The sequence below is a fragment of the Phalacrocorax aristotelis genome, chromosome Z, assembly GCF_949628215.1.
Source record: "Phalacrocorax aristotelis chromosome Z, bGulAri2.1, whole genome shotgun sequence".
NCBI lineage: Eukaryota > Metazoa > Chordata > Aves > Suliformes > Phalacrocoracidae > Phalacrocorax > Phalacrocorax aristotelis.
In genome coordinates, this window is record NC_134311.1 from 50112091 (window position 1) to 50132441 (window position 20351).

Genomic DNA, 20351 nt, shown 5'->3' on the forward strand with positions numbered 1-20351 from the left:
TCAGATTTTGTTCCCCAGTATTGAAACAGGTGAGACTATTTGCGTGGGTCCTGTGTCAGTTCCATAAGAACATCTAAGAATAGTGTCTCTCAACTGGTCACTGATATCTGAGAGGGTCAGGAGAGCTGGCACTGTCCCGAGAAAAGCCAGGCAGACTTTTCCTGAGGTTGCTGCAATGCTAAATATGTACTTCTGTTGTTCCAGGTGTCATGCAACAGGTCTGAATCTCCCCAAATAGGAACACTCCGTCTGAGCCTGCCAAATCATTTTTTAGAGATTTATAGACTATCTGGTGTGCTAGAAAAATGGAGATTGGGTGACAGTAGAAAGATCAAGTAGATGAAGACATGGGTCTTGAAGGTGGAAACTGGAGTAAAATAACTTTGGCAGTTTTGTTTTGTTTGGTAGGTTTGGTTTTGGTTTGGTGTTGGTTTTTTCAGGAGTGGGACATATTAAATTAAATCAGGGAAGCTTTTTTCAGATTCAAGTAGTACAAAACCCAAAAACATTTGAATAAGCACAGTGAAGAGTGTAATTGTACCATGGGACTCTTCAGTAAGAACAGCATTGGAAGAAACTTCTGGCCTCCAAAGGTTTCTAAGTCTTGCTATAGGCACAGAAAACATAAAGGCAAACCTGGGAAGAATCCTAAATTCTTCTACTCCAAATACGCAGATTGCTGACATTTTTAAGGAATCTTCATTTGTTGATGGAAGAGTAGGCACTGATATCTAATGTAGCTGACCTCATAGCTTAGACAAAGCAATAATACATGCACAACAGTAAGTAATAAGCAAAGAAAACTAAGAACATTTTCTTGTCTGTATGAAATGCATGAAGATCTTTCAGACAAACACAGGCTGTGCAGCTAAGTTTTATGCGATGATGATTACAGTAGTTTTCCATTTGTTGTTCAGGGCTTCAGCAGCAAATTTCAGATCTTCCCTCCTAAGTATGTTTTGACAGGTAATACTGGAGCAAAGAGGCAATAAGACATTTCACTAATATGAGTAGAAAAGTCATCAATATGTGCACTTAACAATTCATTCAAGATTATATGAATATACTCCCAAGTGTACCTGTATTCTACTGTATTTAAGCAAAATGTAATTGATTTGTGAATAAAAGGTGCACTGATGTTTTGTATTGGGCAGCACAGGGATGTAAAAATGGGATTTCGTCTTTAAACATAGGAAAATATACATAAAAATTTTAGGTACATTTTACTGCAACAGGAAAAATATTCATGTCTTTATCTGTTAAGAGGTAAGTTAACATCTCTTCCAGGAGGCATATTAGCAGACAGGATATGTGTTGCGGATGGCATTCTGTCACACTGAATGGTATTGTTTTACTAAAGAAGAACTAATTGTGCAGTTTTGTCATTGTTCATTCCCTAATTTTAATGACAAACCAAAAAATTCTCTGTCAATAATGTACTATCAGAATTTTATTTCAGTTCTTTAGTGCTCTCAGCATGTTAAGATATGAGTCAGAAGAACGAATGAGAGAGCTGGCAAAAAAAAAGGAAAATTCCAAAGTCAAGTAGACCATGTGTTCACCAGATTTATAAAAATAAAAATAAAAATGTGTAGGTTTGTACTGTTGGTTGTTTTTTTTTCCCACTGTAACATAATGCAACGGCAACAGTCCAAGAATTCGTTCACCATTGTACAAGCTGGAGTCACCAGTTACCATGTCAGAATTGTGACACTCGACCATATGGCTGTTCATTATGGAATTATTCTCAGAGGTGCAAGGGCAGAGATGTGCACAGCTCTCACTGAAATGCAGTCAGTCATAGGTGCTTAATTCAAGTAAGAGTCTAATCCTAGGTGTATACTAACATGGACTGCACTTGCCAATAAAGCTTCAAGTTTCTTTTACTAGGTACATTACAGGTGGAAGTGCTGTGCCGAGGCATCAGCTGAGGCATCAGCTAAAACTCGGACTATTATGTCATCCAGCAAAATAGCTGTGGAAAGCTATCCTATAAGCAGGGTTAATTTTGTGTGAAAAGAAATGCTGTAATGCCACTACACAGGCTGAAAGTAGTTTTGGCATGCTATGTCTGGTTATTTCAGCTTAAACGCATTTGGAGTTGAGGACATACAGAATGAATGCCCCATGTGAAAAGATGTTGGTAAATTACAGAGAATCTAGAAGAGAACAATAACGATCAGAGGTTGGAGAAATGATGTATGGGGAAAGTCAGAAAGAATTGGATTTGGTTTATATATAAAAGAGTGAAGGAAAACATAATAGTCTTCCAGCATGTGAAAGGCTGTTAAAAATTTCATGGCAATCAACCATTTTCCCTGCCTGCAGGGCTCTAGGAGGAAGAAATAAACTTTGCAGCAAAGGTGATTTATGTTAAACTGTTAAAGAACATCCAAAATATAATGTCACAAATGGAACAAACTCCATGGGATATTTCGTGCAGTCTCTTCCACCATAAGCTTTCAAGAACAGTCATACCTGAAGTGATACAGCAATACCTGGTACTGCCACAAGTATTTTTCAAGGCAATTATCCAGTTTTTTGTGTTATGATTCTGTGTCCATAAATGAAGTGGTTTCTCTTAGCTGTTAGGGTAAACTGATAGTGACCTCAAAAATACTGTTTCCCTGAGGCAAGCGTATAGTTGTTTAGTCAAAACTATATTGTAACTCTGTAATTTGACTTCATTTGCATAGTTCATTTGCTTTGTGCTTGAGGTAAGACACACATTACTACCTCATAAAATTCCTTATAATACAGACAGAGGGACTACGCTACATGTAGAGAATGGCCATTGACATTTTGAGTTAGAAGTTTTCCTTGCAAAATTAAAAATTTTACATATTTGTTTTCAAAATGCAATGATTAGTTCATGTTTGGTTTAGCACTGAAACCTATTATCTCAGTGCAGAGAGTTCTTTCAAGGAATTTCAGGCTTGAAACGGTCAGTGAATGAATGTAATACTGTTTAGGGAAAATAACACCACATTTCCTTATTTAGCAGATTCTGGTGAGACTCAAGACCAGTTCTTTATGTTGAGAAATACATCTGGAAAATGTAAGTTCTTCAGACAGGTTTCTCTGAAAGAGAATACTATGATTTACATTTTCCATCATTTACAAAGCTTTTCCTATTTTCTAAGGAAGTTAATGGGCACAGTTAGCTACTGAAAGGAACATGTTGGTAATAGATGTGTTTTGTAGGTGATCTTTCTGCATAAAATCACAGGAACTGTATGAAATACACTCATTAGATTAAGAATTTTATCCGTATATTAAACTAGCAATAGAAAGCTCACTGTGACTTGAACTTGCATTCAGAAGTCAAAATGCAAAGTGAAACCTCTTAAGGTCCCCAAAATGTTATCCAGTGTACAGTTTCTCATTTTCATGCTGTTTCATCCATTCATTTCTGGCTTTCAGGTGAACCAAAAACATAAGAATAATAGAATTTTATTGCTCTGATGTTTCACTCTTTTGATTATTTTGTTTCACTGACTTCTTACATAATATTCATATCAGCTAAAAGAGATAGGTATCTTGTATGGACAAGAGAAAATCTTCGTCAGAGCACTTGAATAGTAAGCTGAGTTGTTCAATATTTTCTTCATACTGCAGTGTAATCTGTTATTCTGTGAAAGGATTATTCAGGCTGCATACAGTGATCATCAGCCTTGAGTACAGGAAGAAGGTGAAGCAAAAAGTAGTCAGCCCACCCACTTTTCCCCTCAGTTCCATTCATATAAACCTTTTCAAGACCTTTTTGGAAAATCTTGTTTCACTTAACTCTTTGATGGACTCATCCTTCAAAATGAATCCACTAAGACCCTGCCTTCCCTGCTGTTAGCAAGAGTTCAAAAAAAGCATCTCACATTGAGCATCAATATAGTTTTGAACTGCTCTTGGCTGGTAGAGTTGAAGATGAATGTTAGAGATGAAACAGGGAACACATTTCAAATATGCCCAAGATTCCTTTTAATATCTTTTTCCTTTTGTTTTAATAACCGTACCACACTCTGTCATAAGGATCAGAATGGAAGCAGTTTGAGGGTTATCTGTTTAATTATCAATTATCTTTCAGTATTAACTGTTAGCTCTCTAATCCTATCTCAGAAATTTCAAAAAGTAAGGATGTAATGAGGGTTGATTTGCAAACTTACTAGAGGACCAAAGTTTGTTACGAATTGATTAGCCTGAAGTTCATTTATGTAGCCTTCAAATCCTTTTTGGAACTTCTTTTTGAAGGCTGCTATCATCAAGACCTTAGATGAGCTTCAGCAGTGATAGAATCATAGAATCACAGAATCATTTAGGTTGGAAAAGACCCTTAAGGTCATCCAGTCCAACTGTTAACCTAACATTGCCAAGTCCACCACTAAACCATATCCCTAAGCACCACAGCCAAACATCTTTTAAATGACTCAACCACTTCCCTGGGCAGCCTGTTCCAGTGCTTGACAACCCTTTCAGTGAAGAAATTTTTCCTAATACCCAATCTAAATCTCTCCTGATGCAACTTGAGGCCATTTCCCCTTGTCCTATCACTTGGTACTTCAGAAAGAGACCAACGCCCACCTCACTACAGCCTCCTTTCAGGTAGTTGTAGAAAGCGATAAGGTCTCCCCTCAGCCTCCTGTTCTCCAGGCTAAACCTTTGCATTTACGTACTCACAGGTACGTATTTACTATAAATCATTATTAAAGACCAGTGCATGAAAATGTTCTTTCTTCTGTAGTAAAAAATGGATTCAAAGAACCAACATTTCCAGAGTGATTGTTTTGGGAATACATTTGGTGAGACTTAGAAGGATCTGTCTACCTGGGGCTGGGTGCTCAGTTCTTTCAGAATTTAAGATCCTATTAAATTCATCACCTCTCTGAAAGCAAAATATAAAACCTTAAACTGTTTTATTTTCAGCCTTATTTCAGAGTAGTTTCTATTTTTAATCTGTCATTTAGAGTTAGACCAAAGTGAATGAGTAACACTTGACCAAATCTTGTTCAAATAAGGACTAAAGAATGTGTTTCTGTAATCTGATTTTTTTTAAAATCTTTGTATTACAATCTCATGTACTAGTGTCGGTGCCTACGATCTTTAGACTCGAATCAATCTAATCTTTAGGTGGCAAGTCACTGTTGCAAAAAGGAAAATGGCTTCAGAGTAACAACTGCTTGGAAACAGAATGTTAGCTTGAATGTCTGAGGCACCAAGCTAGCCTGATAGGATTTGAGGCAGTTTCCAACACCAACAACTGGCACTACCTTTTTTACTGCATGATTATTATTATCATTCAACATCATTGTAGAGATACTTTTATTTATGAAGGAAGACCACCTGAAAATGTCATTAGAAAGTTCTGTCTGCAAACAAAATTACTAGTAAGAAAACCAGAGCAAGAAGATTGTTACATACTGCTCTTATTTCCTATTCCAGATTCAGCATAATTCATATGCTGTTCTTTCAGCAAGGAATGTACTGTATGAATCTGCCTGTTACTAGTTTGCTGTCTCTTTCCTGATCTGTGTTTTGTCCTTATAATCTCAGATAGCCTGTAACAGCTGGCTCATATGTTAAGAATCACCTGAAGGGGCTTTTCAGCCTGAATAGTGGAACTTTATACTGGAAAATTGTTTCTCTACCCTTGAATGTCAGGAGTCTTTGTATTAATATGTTCATATGGAAATACACTTCCTTCAGCTCTGTTGATGCATGCCAGCGCCTTCTCTAGTGTCTGTAACTTGTTGAAGTGTGAATATCCACGAATATTCTTAGGAACCCTGCATCTACTTAAATCCCTCAGGTCTGAAATGGTCTCAAGCTTCTAATTTTTAATGGAAAAGAAAGCATTTACATTTTCTTACAGCTTTGCTTTCAGTGAATGCTCGTACTTCCATGAAGAGCAAGGATTCGCATGGTCTGAGTGGATGAAAGGTAGAGAAAGAAAACGTGTGCATGTTAGAGGGGCAGGTTAAGAGAATGTGCCTGTCATTACTTACGCCTTCTAGCTACGTCTACTACTATGCTACTCAAAAGATTTCATAATATATTTAGTAGTCTTTTGAGAGCTGCTCTGATGGCAGATGTAGTAGTTTTGGCAGTGTGCAACCTATCATCATGAGATAGTGAAGGTGCTAGTAAAAGATATGCTTGTCATTACTTGTAATTGAATTTCTCTTTAAAAAACACTCTCTGAAATCACCAGTGAGTTCTTTCGTGCTCACGTGTCTGTTTCAGTCATATTGCCATCTTTAGTGACAGGAAAGAGAACATCAGAGACTTATTGGTGAAAGCTGTTTTCTGTAACCATGTAGTTAGTGGCACAGAAAAGCTCTCATTGGGTGCAGGTGAATATAATCTGCAGAGGAAAAGATCAACCCTTGGAACTGGGACGTGGGAGAGGAGGGATTATGAAATTCACCAAACATATATTATGAACTAACTCTGAAAATATATAAACCCTGTAACTGTATTTCTGAGAGAGGACGCATGTTATCATCACCATACTTCACCACATCGAAGTTGTCTGTTTTCCAAGCAATGTACACAAGTGAGGAAGAAATTGCCCTTACTACAGGGAAATTAAACACAGACCAAAGAGCTAAAGCAGAAAAACATTTGGCAAATAATTTCAGAATTGACTTGTTGTCATTTAGTTTTAAATTTTGGATGACTCAAGGGGTTTGAGAATTTTTTTCTTTAAAAAACATTGATATGTAACCTCTGAAAAATAAACTTACTTTAAGTGCTGAAGGCTGGGATCTTAACATGGAGTAAAACATTTAAAAAGAGCTCTGTCTCAGAAAACAGTGTCTCAACAATTAACTTACATTATTTGATTCTCTGCTGCTGGTGAAGTCCAATAGAAAACATTGTTCTGATCTCTCACAAAGATAAATTGGACTCTAAATTGTTAGGAGTATTGGGAATGTAAGGTTTGTGATCACAGAGCAGAAGAGTGTAGGAGGCAGTTAGGGACACATCTCTGAAGAAGACTTCTTGTTCTGAGAAAAATCAAGAGGCAAAAGGAATAAAAGATGTAGTTCCATCAACTTGTGCTTCATGTGCTCTTCTAGAAGGTCAAATTCACATCAGTCTGAAATCAGGTTTTCTTTCTAAAAGACTGGTATTATTTTCATCAGTTTCCACTTACAAATAATACATACACTGGTCTACAAAATATATTTATTTTGAACAGTTAATGTCTGCTTCCAGCAGCAGTCATCTGCATCAGCTAGCTCTCACTGAAAATATTTTACAAAAATCATAAAAGTGATCAGAGTTTCTATTAGATAAAACAAACCCTAAAAAAAAAAAAAAAAAAAAAAACACAGAAAAAAAAACCCTGAAATCTGCATCTAAAAGAGTAGGCACATTTTTTTTTCTCCCAGACTAACTGAAAAGGAGCAATTTCCTACAGGCTTCTAAAACTGAGTATCGACTTAACATTAGATTACTATACAAAATAAAACAAGTATTTTCTGTTGTGTGCAAAAATGCTGGTAACCTACTATATTCTGAATTTCCATTTAATCTGTGTTGAACATTTATTTCTCTCTATTACATTTGAAAGTTGTTTTTATAACTAGTGAGATTGCTAGTGAGAAAGCTGGTTAATTTTTCAGACATGCTTTCTAGAAGCTGGCACTGCTTCTGTGAGCATAAAATTTAGATGTGGGGACTGCAAGATAAAGAGGAGAACTATATGCATGCAAAGGCACAGCCATACATTTATTTCTTGTATTCATTTTATTAAAAGTACATAAAATATTCCACCATTTTTATTCTTTTTTTTTTAAATCATTCAAACTAAACAGGTTTAGTTGAAGTTGCTAAGATTACAAACAACAGCTATTATGTATAAACATTTTTTGTGAAAAATTTGTATGTCATTCTATAGGAATTAAGAGATAATAAACCACACCTTGTTTGTCTAAAATACAGCTAACCTATATAGACACAAGTTATACTGTGTCTATATTAATGATAAAGTGGAACTAGTTTTACTATAATCATATTGAAATAACTCAATTAAAAATATACCTTTCTGTCTGATTTGCAGAAGGCCACGGTGGCTTCTTTTAGTATTAGGAATCTTGCAAAGAAATCACTGATATTAATGAACTACCTGCAATATTTACTATTTCAGTATTACAGAAAATGGCACTAGGAAGTAATTACTTAACTGCTTTTAATAAGAGGATTTTATACACTATTAATCCCATTTTTAACAGTATAGTATCAATAAACATTTTTGGAACATTGGAACTTTGTTCCAATTTCTTATCTATAAAATAAGCTATGAATTCCTATAAAGAATTGTTTTAAATTTTTTGCCTCTAATGAATGTTCATCACCTGCTTCAGCGGTTAGAATTTTTTCTCCTCTTTATCTAGATTACTTGTTCTCAGACTGTGATTTGTGAACCGTTAGTGTATCTGTGACCTGTAAGCTTCAAAATAAAATGATCTGCAAGCAAAAGCTATTCGGGACTGGGGAGTTTGAAACCGTACTCTTTTTCAGTAAGCACTGAGGAGAGTGAGAAACGTGAAGAACATTAGAGCATCAAAGATGCATTTCTTAATTTTGCATTTTGGGGGTATCATCAGTTTTTCTCTTGGATTAGCATGATAATTCACATTTTTATAAGAAATACTGTGCAATATTCTGCTTTTATTTTTCCTTACAGTTTGTGTATTCCCACTGAATTTCATATGAGTCTGGCTTAGAGTGATTAATTAGACAGTTATTAAACAAATGCAGTGTATTATTACTGGACTCAGAATATACTTCTTTTCTGTACTGTATGCAAGACTAATTGATAAGAATGTATTGTTGTAAATAGAACGGAGACTGTCTCAGTTTCACCTACCAGTCACTGAAAGCAAAACATATTCAATTATTTAACCCCCGTACTACTTTGTACCATGTTTTCTGTTTGTCTCAGGGCTTCATCATTTCTCTTTTCGTAATAGCTTTCATCATAAATACCATTTTTAACTGAAACAAATTATAGAGCCTCAGCAATGATGATAAACATATGGTTCTCTTATGCATCATCTTATACAGAATTATTTCAGCTGATTAATATTCTAAACTATGGTCTTTTGAAATGGAGATTTCTCTGACTGGAATGTCCTATGACTTTTAAAACTTGATGGATGAACTGTCTCTGTCAAACCATATTTTTTAAATGCCTATGAACAGGATTTCATTATATGCTTCATAACACTGATCTGAGAAGGAAATTGTATTTTCTCACAGTGCACTTAATAGCTGTTGATGCTCTTTCATTTATCCATGTACTGAAATTATTTCTCAGAAAAAGCAGGTTTTTACTGAGATATTTCTATACATACTAAATATTAAGATCCAAGCAACAGTTTATATTTTGGGGACAAATATGAAATATGGCAAATATTTAAAAAATTGTCTGTCTACGTTTACTGGATTACTACTGTTATTAAATTCTGAACTGTGAAAGGTGAGTTACTGAAGATATTGGTCATATTTCTAGCTACCATAAATTGTTTTTTTCTTTAGTATTTCTTAATCATCTGCCCCACTGAATTTACAAATACCCATTATGGAGGAAGATACTGTAAGAGCTACTATCAGAAGAGCAATTCTTGTCGATGATGAAATAAGTTTCTTGTGCTGGATCCTTAGCAGTTGTTGGGCATTCTAACTCCCCATACTTCAAAGACCTACACTGATATACGCTCATATATGTAATAAATATCAGTTTTAAATGTATTAAATAATTACGTATTTTTCACCACAGGTGAAGTGTGATCAATACTGGCCAAGCAGAGGCACAGAAACTTATGGACTAATCCAAGTGACCCTGTTAGACACTGTTGAATTGGCAACATACTGTGTTCGTACATTTGCACTTTACAAGGTATATATACTTAGAATATACTTCAAAATTTAAATGTAGGCAACTTTTGTCCTTCCCTTCCCTTCCTGTCCCTTACCTTCCTGTCCCATTCCATTCCATTTCCTCTCCTCTCCTTTTCTTCCCCCCTTCCTTCCTTCCCCCCTTCCTTCCCCCCTTCCTTCCTTCCTCCCTCCCTCCCTCCCTCCCTCCCTCATTTCCTCCCTCCCTCCCTCCCTCCCTCCTGCCACCCTGCCACCCTGCCCTCCTTCTTTCTTTTTCCTCCTGCCTTCTCTGCCTGTCTTTCTCCCTTATTTCCTCACTCCCTTTCTTCCCTTTCCCTCCTTCCACTTTCCTCCCTCATTTCCTCCTAGCAGCACTGAAATTTTTCTTGCAGCATGGGGTTTTGTGAGCTGATACAGAGCTCTCACAATGGAAAACTGTTTAACTGAATAAAATAGTAGCTAAAGCTCTGGCACTTGTTGTGATGCATTACTGTGCAGTATATTTAAAGTTCTTACATTGTTTGAATCCTGCAATTTAGAATATAAGAAATATTTCCCTCGATAGCCCGAGTTCCATTTCTCTGTGGCCCCAAATGTGATTTAAATACACTTCACTAGTATATATGCTTCTGCAGTTGTTTCATTGAAAAGTGCCAATATTACCTCAAGTGGCAGTTTTGTCATGAAGTTTTTTAATTTCTTAGAATGGTTCAAGTGAGAAAAGGGAAGTGAGGCAATTCCAGTTCACTGCCTGGCCTGACCATGGTGTCCCAGAACATCCAACACCCTTCTTAGCTTTCCTGCGACGAGTCAAAACCTGCAACCCACCTGATGCTGGACCTATGGTTGTGCATTGCAGGTAAGCCCAGAATTTCTTTAAAAGCATCTCATGTCAAGATTGCTGTTTTTTGTTTTGTGGCAGATGAGAACTTTATCTTCTTTGAAAAAGACTTCTGAGTCTGTCAAGGAAAAAGGTGGATGCATTGCAAATTGGGGATCTGAGTACGGTACTGCCAACTTGGATGGGCCAGAATTATTTTCTTTGGTCTCAGCAAGAAGAATTAATTTTAGAATACCTAAAGGTCTGCAGGAAGAATGTCTGCTGGGAGAATACAGATGTATCTATGGCATTCAGAAGGTGGCATGAAAAAGAAAGATGATAGTGTTTATTTAAGAACCTGAATACTGAAGAATGTGTTTTGAGCAATGAAACAGCTTTTGAAATTACTGCTTATACTGTGTATGAAAGTAAAGAACATGAAAATTAAAAATTATAAATGGCAACTTTTATTGAAAAACAGGTAGAAACCTTAATCTGTATTCAAGGTTAAACCCTTGCTTAGGACTGTGAGGAGCTGGAACTGAAAAGGATGTACCTGGGGAACAGGCTGAGTGCAGTTCCAGGGAAATGAGTGCTCCATGCTGTTTGCAAGTTAGCAGACCTCTTTAGGCATCATAGGGTATGAATTAATAAACTCTCAGTAGAAAAACATCAGCTCCTCTTAAAACAAAAGCAGATATTTTAGAAAGCTTTAAAATCACACTGATAAAAATATCGTCAGAACGTGCCAATTCTGATAGAAGTAAGCTGTAAGACGTGTCCCCCTCATTGCAGGGCTGTGTTTTTATATCTTTTACAGCTTACTGTACTGCTTCTTTCAAAGCAAATTCCTAATATCACAGATTTTTGTGAACTTCACTATGGGATACCTTCAATTAGTAAGGCTGAAAGCTATTACTCCTTGTTCACTGAAGCTACAAATGCTTAGCATACTTGAAAACCAGTCTTGCTTTTGTCATCCAAAACCAGAGGAATAGGAATTACAAGGGATACAGCATACCACCCCCTCTGGTTCTGGCTTCTTACATATTGGTAAGCCAGCCATGGAAGCTAGTTATCTGAACATTTTTAAAGTGATTAAAAGAGGCTCTTGTAAATGAGGCAGGCAAATAAAGTCACCAGGAAAATAAAATAAGCAGGATTACAATGTCGAAAGGCACACACTGTTTAGAAAAGATGAGAGAACATAGAAGATGGACATTTCATGTTTATTGAAACATCAGGGTGAGGAATGTGGAATAAATATAAATAATAATACAAATCTATTTCTACATTTGCTGAGTATTTCCTGAATGCAGTCAAATCTTTTTGTACCTATATTTACAGGATCTTAAAACATTTTGAATGTTGCCTAGAATTATAGATTGCCTCAGCTATAATTTCACCAGCTTGACCCATGTGGACCATACCTCCAAAGGTGCTCAGCAGTGAAGATGTTATGCTTTCAGTCAAAGCCAGAGTTAATAGAAGAAATGAATCCTCCCACTCTGGGAAGGCTGTTAAGTTAGTGTAATTACCTAAATTCTCTCAATGCAAAAATAGATTAAATAAATCCATTGTTAAGAGTCATTCAAGTCATTGGAAAAGATAAAATAAAATACAAAGCTTATTATCTCTCAGTCGTATTGATGAACTGCAAAGTCATTATTATCTCTTTGTCATTGCTTAAGCGTAAATTTCAATGAAAGTGGGGGTCAGGATAGGCGGTATGACGTGATGCCAGTGAGGGACTTTTTTTCCCAATTTCCTATTGATTTATTTATTGATACACTACAATATGCATATCCTGGTAGTAAATTTGTTGAAGCTATTTGCCTTATGTATAGCTTCTTGAGAGATTAAGATTTTAGGCATTTCAATACAACCTGTCCTCTACAAAGCAGACTTACTTTCACATGTTCTATTATTCTAGCAAGCCTTTTAAATCCCACTCCCAACAATTCGTATATGAGCAGAAGAATCAATTAAACCAGATTTCTTGCAAATTTACAACTTTATGTCTCTGTATTTAAAAATTTCATGTGGCTGGGCATGTGGCAGCAAGTGTTGTAGACAGCCCAAAGCTTGTGAATATACTCATTAACTCATCAGTGTTAACGTGCTGACTATCTAACTGATAGTCAAACAAGAATAAGTTACTAAAGTCTTTCTTACACTAGTAATGTTAATGTGAGTGTCTCTTTTCAGGCATATTGTAGCAGCATTATATTCTGAGATTTGTATTGCCTTATCATTTTGAATTTGACATTATTAAATGGTAAAAAAATACAGAAGAGGAACGACGAGAGACCACCAGCACAATTTTTAGACTAAAAGATAGGTCTTTCATTCAGCAACGCAAAAAAATCTCACATTTAGTTTGAAATTAAAGTACTGGACATTCCTAGACATTTAATTTCAAGCTCAGAAAAATTTTCATTTTACGTTAAAACGGAAAAAATAAGCAAGTGTTGCATGTTATCTATTTTTTCTTAGAATCTGCTTTCAGGTTTTTCTTTCCTCTCTTCTCTTCTGCTCACTTTGTAAATTTCTCCATTTCATGTTTTCCTTTGCTTCTCATCCTCAGTAATTTAACTTTTTTTCTATTTTTTTCTCTCCAGTGTCTGGTCTGCTCTTTATTATGTGGACTCCTCTAATTATATTCTATTTCTGTCCTTTGATTCCACTGTTTTCTCAAAGTCATTTCACTGTTTTTTACCATATTGCTGAACCATTTCAATATGAAATGTGTTCCTGTATGTCTTCGTATTTTCTCTGAAGAAAGATTGTCATTCTAATGGTAGCATTCTCCTGCCAATTTTTGTCATGCATCACCTCTCACTGCCTTCTAGTAGTCATCCTTTTCCACTGAGGTATTTTATCTGTTCTTGACAAACTTCTTGCTTTTCATTTCTCTGTTTGCTGGCCCCTAGTTTGGCTCTGCAACCTTTTAAAAATGTCCTCTTTTCATTGTTCTTTATCTTATCTGTCACTGTCTCCCATTCTGTGTTCAGGACTCCCTAAGTCCCTTTTCATTAAAGCTCGTGTACTACCATCATTCAGATATTAAAAGTATTTCAAACTTTATCCATTAGAACAAAATAATATAATACAAGACCATTATCTTGTACCCTTTGCCTATGTAGGCAGTGCTTTTCAAAGATTTCCCACTGAAGGAATAATCTGATAATCTGAGTTTACACCCCAGTGGGAACATAGGATTCATAGTAGTGAGTGTAAGACGTCTGAGGTAGCACTGATACCTTTTATGTTTCTTCCAGTACCTAACTGTCAGAGCTCAGGAAATTCTAATAATGACATGTTATAGATGTGTAAATAGAAGGGGGTTTACCATTCAAAATAGGTTTGGTAAAAAGAAAGAGTCGGTATGAAGAAGCTGTGGAAGCATTTTTCTGCAAAGCTTTTATCCCATAAAAAAACTGAAAATATAAGCTAGTAGGCAAGTAAGTACAGTGAGAAGCTACTTGCCTATAATATGTATCTGAATTTAGCTCAGAGTTTCTTACAGCTCAAAAGCTGAGTTCCTTTTCACTTTTAATTCAGGTCAACACCCAGTAAAAGCAACAGGAACCTGCCTGGGTAAGGAATAAGTAAAAGAGCCAACTATCTGCATTTTTATGCTTGGAGAGTAACCTCCTATTTATTCTGTAAAGTATAAGTAGGTATTGTAAGTGAAAAGTTTAACCCAAGCTTTTTCTTACTGCATTCTCCATGTCTGCCTTAACGTTGACCAAAAGTTGTCTTTCAGTCCACTTCATGTTAACAGATTAAGAGGTTTTTCCAGTTTGCTTGGTGGTTTGGGGATATGGCTATATATACTAAAGAGATCAAGGTAGTTGGGGATCTGTTTCACGGATGTGACCCCAGATGAGTTTGTATCAAAGCCTCAGTAGCTGATAAGCTAGTTTAATATCCTGTTACTAGGAAATGTTTGTTGAGTGTATGAAGAATTTATTTAATAACTTACAGTGTGCTAAGTGCGAAAAAGTCTGAGGTGAAAACAAGTGACAACTGAAGAACCCTGTAAATGTTTGAATGCATTCAATTCACGTAACAGTGACCAGAAAAAGAATGCGTAGTCTTAACTGGTGAAATTAACTGTGAATATAAGTATTACCATTCAAAATTACTAGACTTTACAAGATGTCAAAAATGCATGTCAAAAAAATGCAAGTGGAAGTCTTCGTAACAAATTTTGTGTGATGAATGCAAAGAAAAATACAGAATTATGTGATCAGAATTTACGATAACATTAGATCGTTACTAATGTCCATGCAAAAGCTATCTTTGCATGTCATTTACACATCTGCTTTTGATAACTAACAGTTTGGTTGCCCGTGCAGTATCAAATTTAAATCTAATAGAGAAGTGGAAAACATGTTGAGAAATGTCCTAGGTACATTCTACCAGTGAAAGCTCTTACTCGTGCAGAAAAGTTGGCAGATTCTTAAGCTGAAAAGGTAATTAAAATATAATTAAAGCTATGTTATTTTTAAGGTGAAAACAGATCGTTACTGAAAGGATTGTGAAGCACCAAAGGTAACATCAAGGCCCAATGTAAATGCAGATATTTAATTTATGTAATCAGATAATCTGGTAGAACCACCTGTATGGAAAAGGTGTAGTAGTAATAACATAAATGCATAATGCCATTACACTCTTTCCAGGAAAAAAGTGTGTACTTTTCTGTCTTTGTCCACCAGGAAAGGTAGCTAGCAAAGCCCAAATCAAGGTAAAGTTAAATTTGGAAATACATTTTTTAGAAACTGACATGTTCCGTGACCCTTGCTGGAGTTGCACTCTCCCAAAGACAGCAGTATCATTATTTTCAGTGTGAGATTTAGTAGAGTAAAGCAGCTAAACCGAAGGTAAGGCTGGGTGCAAAAAAAATAACAACACGAGAGAAATTTAGCAATCCTATCCTCTTTGTAGGTACTTTTCATAATGTGTGTTCAAATCTTGACTTGGCTGATTTAGAAACTTGTCTGAAGATATTTCCATGGTGGTTGAAACACTTGATGCAGGTGGATGCTTTTTCATTTACAGACTCTTTATCTTTTAAGACCCTATCCTTTCAGTCGCTTTGCACAGAAGTTGAGCAATATCACAATCCAACTGGTGTCTCTGCATGACTTGCCCTAATTTGCAGAGCTGATCTAGAAAAAGGGTTTTTTTAAATGAAAAAATGCAGTCTTAAACCCTAGGATTCTGCACTGGTGAGGCTGTAATGTGTGGTCTAATGATAGTGGGTAAAGCACACGTTTTTGTTTGAAGACGGATTAGTGCAGGCAAACAGGTGCTAATCAGATCACAGTAAAATAGCACCAGAGGGTGTTTGGAGCTTTATGCCACTATGTTTTCAAAACATCACAGAAACTTTAGTAGTTGATTCAGTAACACTACATAAAAGCTTAACATGTAAGTGCAATCCCATTTGTCTGAATGTCTCTTTTTAATACCAGCACCAAAGGGCATATCTTTAAGATACTTTGTGAAGTTTTGGCAGGTACTGCTAATGCTGCTATTGCAAACAGAAAAACTTGGATGGCTGGAAGAATGTGACTGTTTTAAGTAAATGTGTGTCTGAGTATACTAACGTAACCAGTTAGCACAGTAAAAACAAGTTCATTTTCGAAAAATGGCAGAACACAGTGCAATCTTGTATTTTTTAAAAGTAGAATATTTACCTAATTTTTGTTCAATATTTCAGAGTAAAAAATAAAATTTAAAAAAAACCCATATCTAAGGCAATGATAGTGGCTTGTTTTGCTTCTCCTCTGTATCTTTTGAACCTCCCTACCACTTTTGCCACATGCCTCACAAGTGCTCATTTTCTAATCCTGGCAATGAGTAGGTTGATGACTGCCTATCCTTTTTCACAGTGGGGGTCAGAAAATCCCCTCAGTACATATTCAGAAATGTCTCAAAGGAGTCTGAAAAATGCTAAAAGCTTCCTCATCCCTTCCCTCTCCCTACCATAAGAACAACTCAGGATCTTTCCTGACTTCCCTAGACAGCTGAAAGCTCTGGAGAGGAAAAGATAGTAAAGGCATTTTATTTTAGCATGACAAGTATTTTAACATCAGAAACTTTAAACTTTCTGTGCTTTACCCACATGTCATCCAGCAGCTATTGGGTTGCTACTGTTTATTAGACTGCAGCAGGTATAATCCATATATGAACGCACTGTAACACTATTTCCTTTCCAGCTGTCAGCTGTAGGTCACCATATATCTCATTAAGGCAACTTTTTTTCTCAAAGTCTTCATTCGCAAATAAAAAGCAAAGGGAGAGAGATAAGGCTGTTGTTAGATTCTGTTCTTAATGCATAGTTGGTGACCCTGCTTAGGATGTTTAGTTCCTCTTAATATAAAAATACAGCAATGAGTAAATGCCCACGGCTTTCATTGTATTCCATTTGTATCGATAGTCTCAGTGACTCTGACCACGTAGTCAGAGTAACTGACTGGGATTCATTTAATTTCTAGACATACCTTTCTTCTTGGGAGTTATTTCATTTCTACATGTACCTTGTACAAAATACACGAAGGCTTACAGGGTTTGATACCCTGAGAGCTTGATCTCTCTTTAAGGAACTGGAACTAGATTCTCTTCATTCAGAAATTTTTGGATGGTTGTCCTGTCTTCATTTAGTTGTTGGAATTGTAAAATCTACTGGAAAATGAGAAAGAGTCTAGAAGAAAGGTTGATAAATGCTAGCTGGCAGAAACAAAGACTGATATGCCACCAGCACACTGATTGAGGGGTCAATGGTATAGCAAGACACTACATGATAATCACTTGTGTAATTAGATAACATCACAGAGAAACAGGAGTTGGGAGTTGCCTTCATATTCTTACCATAAAAACTTTCAAGGTTGTGAAAGTTTACATTCCAAAAGCTTCACAGTTGAAGACCCCGCTGTTTTATGGTGAACATACGAGAGTGTTTGCCTAATTACTGTGCTATGCTCATGCAATTATACAGGTGAAAAGCAGAGCCTCTGTCTGTATGCTGATAGAGCCAGCAATGGATGGGTAATGCTGGAAATTTTTTTCTGTGTTCCAAATTTGAGTGTCATTAGTTAGGATCATCTTGACTGCAAAGATGCCAGTTACCTTCCCCCACTGATCACTCTCTAACTTAAGGGCAGTCTGGATCTTATTAGCTTAGGTCTCTAATTTGTTTCCTTAAATTTAGGTGCTCACATATGAAAACCTGGAAGTATGAACACAACAAGGATTACCATACAGTATTTAATGTGACAGTGTGCAGGGTCCTTAAAGATTGGCTAAGGTACCTTGATATTTTTAGTGTGAACAGGAAAATACTATACTACATTATCTAGAAATCCTCCATGAGGTGTCAAACACCAGCAAACTTACGCTGGTCCACTTTCAAGTTTTGTCTTAAATTAGAGACCAGTTCTGCGTAGCAAAACAGCCTTCCCTAAAAACTGAACTGAAGCTGCTGTATATACAATATGTGCTTCCATTGTTTATAAGCATAAAAACTCAGTAAGTATCACTGGAACCATTATTAAAATTCAAAAAAATACCAATAACAAATAATAGCAGTAGTTTTTCCATACAGATTCAAATAATGGAAAATACCTACTTGTGGGTTTTTTTTCTATTAAATCAGTCCTATGTATATAAAGCTAACTTTGGTTGGCACTTAGCCTGTGGTTCAGCGGATTATAGCCCCACTGCTGTGACTCAGGGCTGGATTATCTTTTGAAATCCTAAAAAGCTTCTATGACTGCATAAAGCAAGATTTTGTTTCTGGTAGAAGTCAGAAATATGTAAAGGAACATAGTGAATGCTATTAGGAGATAAAATCAGTGGTCTATCTAGGCCAGTATCCTGTCTGACAACAGCAAATATCAGAACTTTCAGGGGAAAGTATAAATCTCCAATGTCAACAATATTTCAGTAAAGTTTCCTCCTCAGCAGCAAAGAGTGACTAGTTTAGCCCTGCTTCATGAGGATTTCAACTCTTCTCCCCCATTATTCCTTTAGCTACCTAAAGAAACCTGTGGATACCTCATTGTTCATATTCATGATCAGACACACATCTTAAAGAACAAAACCAAACAGTCTTACCTTTGACTTTTTGCCTTGTCTAAGTATTATTGTCTGACAAGTAGTTTCACACATCATGTTAGAAGATATCTATTTACTGTTATTTTAAACATGTGTCTCTTCATTTCACTAAATGTCTTTGGATAAAGGGAGAAAAAAAGAACATTCTTTAATTCTGTTTCTTGTTTTACATGTCTACAACTTTCCCTGTGTTCATCCATCATAGCAAACTAGGACACCGAAATGTCTTAACCTGCTTCAGTACTTGTCATACAGACAGAGATGGCAGAGAATCCTCACATTCCTGGTCTTTTTGCTGGCTGTCTCTGCACACTTGTTTGTGACATATATCCTTTTTCTGTAGCCTTAGCAACAGTAACTATTCCCCCATCTTTTTATTTTGTTTAATAAGAGGTAAGGCAGGAAAAATAGTTCCAGAATTACACCATGTTTTCTTGCTAAGTTGTCCAGTGGAGGTACTGAGGCCTGGCTTGGATTCAGCCAGCAAATGGTTTCCGCTGAGCAGGTCTCCTGGAGACTGAAGACTCTTCACTCAGAGAAATAACCTGTCCCTTATTAAAATGTAATAATTTTCTGTAAGGTTTTTTTAACAGAAGCAATGCCTTTTCCATGTGTTATCTCAAATTACAAATATGTTGGTGCTGATAATTATTTCCATATATATATTATCATGTCCTACAAGGCCTGTAATTTCCTTTGACCTAAGCTGTAGTTTGATACATTATTTGATCAGCACTCTTAGTGAGTCATTTTATCCATATGTATTTAGTTAATTGGTTATTTTTCTCCCCGCCCATGTTTATATATAATATACTCTACAAAGGAAAAGGAAATCTGACTGCTTGCAGCTGAGTCTAGTAAAAGAGCAATTAGGTTCTATCAGAGCCAGCAGCTGTCCATAATGAATTCTGAATTAAAATTATGAGTGAAGAAAAGAATCCAGCCATCTGCAGGAAATGTGAAAATATTTTTATAACCCAATAGCTGAATTCTGGAAAGGGGTATCTCTGAGATTTCCCAGCTGTATCTACAGTAAATTCTGGAATATCTGTGGACACACAGTACACTGGAACACATTGCATCAACTTGGCTGCCCGGCATGTTTGGCTAACTTCGAACAGGCTATATTTTTATCTAAAGTAATCAGCATGAAAGCCTCTTTAAATCATCTCCCTGTGTATGTAGAAGTAAAATGCAGATTTAAAAATAGTCCTGTTATCTTTTCATGGAGGCTTTCCAATCAATATTCTGCCCTGAATATTAATCTTCCTTCATTTTTCGTACTTTTATAGACTTAGTTCAGGGTCTCATCACTTATTATCAGATTTTTGTCAATGACTGCTGTTCCAAGTGAATCCTGCATTGTGGTGCCTATTTTTATTTTGTCATCTGAGTTCTAAAAATAGATGTAATTGTTTTAAAATTATCGTAATACTATCCAAGCTAATTTTACAGCTACTTTGAAACTTCTACACCAAAACCACCATGATTTGCATTACAACTTGTCCACAGTATTTGCTCA

At 36.1% G+C, this 20351-nt stretch overlaps 1 protein-coding gene across 7 annotated transcripts in view; it reads left to right on the forward strand.

Annotated features, from left to right (window-relative positions):
• The window catches only part of PTPRD (protein tyrosine phosphatase receptor type D), a 458392-nt gene that overhangs the window by 411320 nt on the left and 26721 nt on the right, over window positions 1–20351 (forward strand). For all 7 annotated transcript variants that reach the window (XM_075078277.1, XM_075078282.1, XM_075078275.1 and 4 more), the window contains 2 exons: window positions 9782–9901; window positions 10587–10741. In XM_075078277.1, the coding sequence (XP_074934378.1) occupies window positions 9782–9901; window positions 10587–10741 (275 nt within the window). The remainder of the gene's footprint in view (window positions 1–9781; window positions 9902–10586; window positions 10742–20351) is intronic.